This window comes from Scardinius erythrophthalmus (assembly GCF_964197995.2).
Source record: "Scardinius erythrophthalmus genome assembly, chromosome: 4".
Classification (NCBI taxonomy): Eukaryota; Metazoa; Chordata; class Actinopteri; order Cypriniformes; family Leuciscidae; genus Scardinius; species Scardinius erythrophthalmus.
Genome location: NC_138224.1, coordinates 40,048,907 through 40,051,044, shown reverse-complemented (window position 1 = coordinate 40,051,044; position 2,138 = coordinate 40,048,907). Strand labels below are relative to the sequence as shown.

The 2,138-nt window shown below is 40.5% G+C and overlaps 1 protein-coding gene across 1 annotated transcript; it reads right to left on the bottom strand.

Annotated features, from left to right (window-relative positions):
* Positions 1 to 726: 726 nt before the first annotated feature.
* LOC308689306 (putative inhibitor of apoptosis) lies at positions 727 to 1,347 on the bottom strand (the record flags this gene model as incomplete). The annotated part of the gene is made up of 1 exon (XM_081362959.1): positions 727 to 1,347. One exon carries the CDS (start codon positions 1,345 to 1,347, stop codon positions 727 to 729), a length of 621 nt encoding a protein of 206 aa, XP_081219085.1.
* Positions 1,348 to 2,138: the final 791 nt, after the last annotated feature.

Sequence of the window (2,138 nt, the reverse complement as noted above, 5' to 3'; positions counted from 1 at the left end):
ACATCACTATCGCAACACTTATCGTATTGCCGGCTGGGATTGTAATGTTTTGTATGCCGTTTTCTTTACACTCACCCCGGATATTTGTTTCCTGCAGTTAGCTGTAATGTTAGTGAACTCTAGGTCTTCTCTTTGTTCATATACGACAGTATTCGCATGAATTGGCTTGATTTGATAAAATTATGTTTTAAACCATCATCTTCACTTGAGACATTTACATTATACCGTCCTAGTTTTTAAATAGCGCTAAAATGTATATTTTAACCCTTTATGCGGATATGCCGCACAAGGTTCTCTGTTCTCTGGTTCTGTGTTTTTAAAAATAAAGACAAGGATACCTCTTTCTATAAGCGACCCTTAAAATCTGTGCATACAACAAAACACGTGTAGGTGTACGATGATTGATCAGAAAATTACTTTTGTTTGAAGAAAAACTTAAATCAGCTGGTGCTTGATAACTATTGAAGTTATGATGCGATATTTATCACGTTTTCATTTTAACTCAATACTCTATGAACTTTAACATCTTGTTGGTCAAATTAACTTAAAGCCTGCGCATCCTAGCTACTTTCTAAATGTGTGTAACAGAACTTATGGTGAACAATTTAGCCATATGTTTTAAACGTGTAATGTTTAAACAAATTTTGTTACTGGACTGAGTGAAAATAATAAACTTCTCCTTTGTTTTTATTATTTATTAAGTTAAATGCAAATGATAGGAAAACTTTAGGATAGGAAAGTACGGACAGCGCCTTTGACCAATCCTCTACATATGGGGCACTTGCGCAGAGAAGGTGCACATTCTTTGCACACAACTAGGTGACCACAGGGGATGAAGACAATGTTCACTTCCTTATCCATGCAAACTTTGCATGTGCGCTCCTCTTGAAGTCTTTTTAACTGTTCCTCCATAGGCAAGTCTGAAAGATCTTGACTAGGGGATGCAGCTTCATTTGTCTGGGGCATCGGGCCACACTCAAATTCCATCTCTAAAGCAGACTTCACCACAGGATTGTTCTCTTGTTCTCTCACAAATTCTCTTGAGTCGCTGTCTCCATTAGTCAATAGCTGCTCAAATAGTCTTGGCAATCTTGCTTGAATCTGATGAACAAACTCTTGGCCCTTTTCTTGCAAGAGGTATTCACATCTTGGAAACCACTTGCCATGTTCTACCCATGGATCATCACCAGACTCCCAACATCCGAGTACACCATCGCAACAAAAGCACTTCACGTCATCATTACGACCAACATAGTAAAAACCAGCCTTAGCCAATTGTTCTGGTCGAACAGTTATTCTTGAGGGCCAGTAGACAAATGTGAGCAACCTTTCTTCACACCGTTGCATTGCCGATACATTGAAAGGGCTAGATAAAGGTACATTATCTGCACAGTCACCTCGAACGAAACGGCAGCTGGGGTAATGTCTCTGGTGCTCTGATACTGCATTATCTCCGGCTGAGCTTGCCAAAGCTGGTTTCTACTACCTTGGCCAGGGCGACAGAGTGGCTTGCTTCAGTTGTGGAGGCCAGCTTTGGCAAGCTCGGCCGGAGATAATGCAGCAGGAGTCCATTTCTTAAAGGTGTCAAGGCGTTCCTGTTCCCGACGCATGCCAAGATTGTGACAAGCCGGAGGGCGCTGGTGAGACATATCCTGGTGAGACATATCCATGTAACCCACCCGCTCCTCTGTTTGGCCTGAAACGGATGCCGTGGTGGTCGATGTTACGGGTGTGGACATATAGTCCAACATTTACATTGCGAAGCGGGGAAAAGGCACTTTTGATGAAGGCTCTGGATGAAGACATAAAATTGTGACCACTCAAACCCTTCTCTCTGCTGGACATCCCATGACTAGTGTCTAGTCGTCCGAACACATAATCTTATTAAACTGATTAAATACCGTCTATGATGCAGGACCCGATGCTAAGAACAAAATCAAATTTTGTTCAACAACACAAAATGTCCTTTTTCTGTTCTGTACACAGCGGGCAATTTAGTTGTATCATTTGAAAAATCACCACACAATTTCAGGTATTCACATCTTGGAAATGGTTGCCGCCTCAGGAATACAAATATTTAAATATTTAATCTTTTAAATCGTGTAGTATTTTTTATTATTCTAAATATTATTATTTTT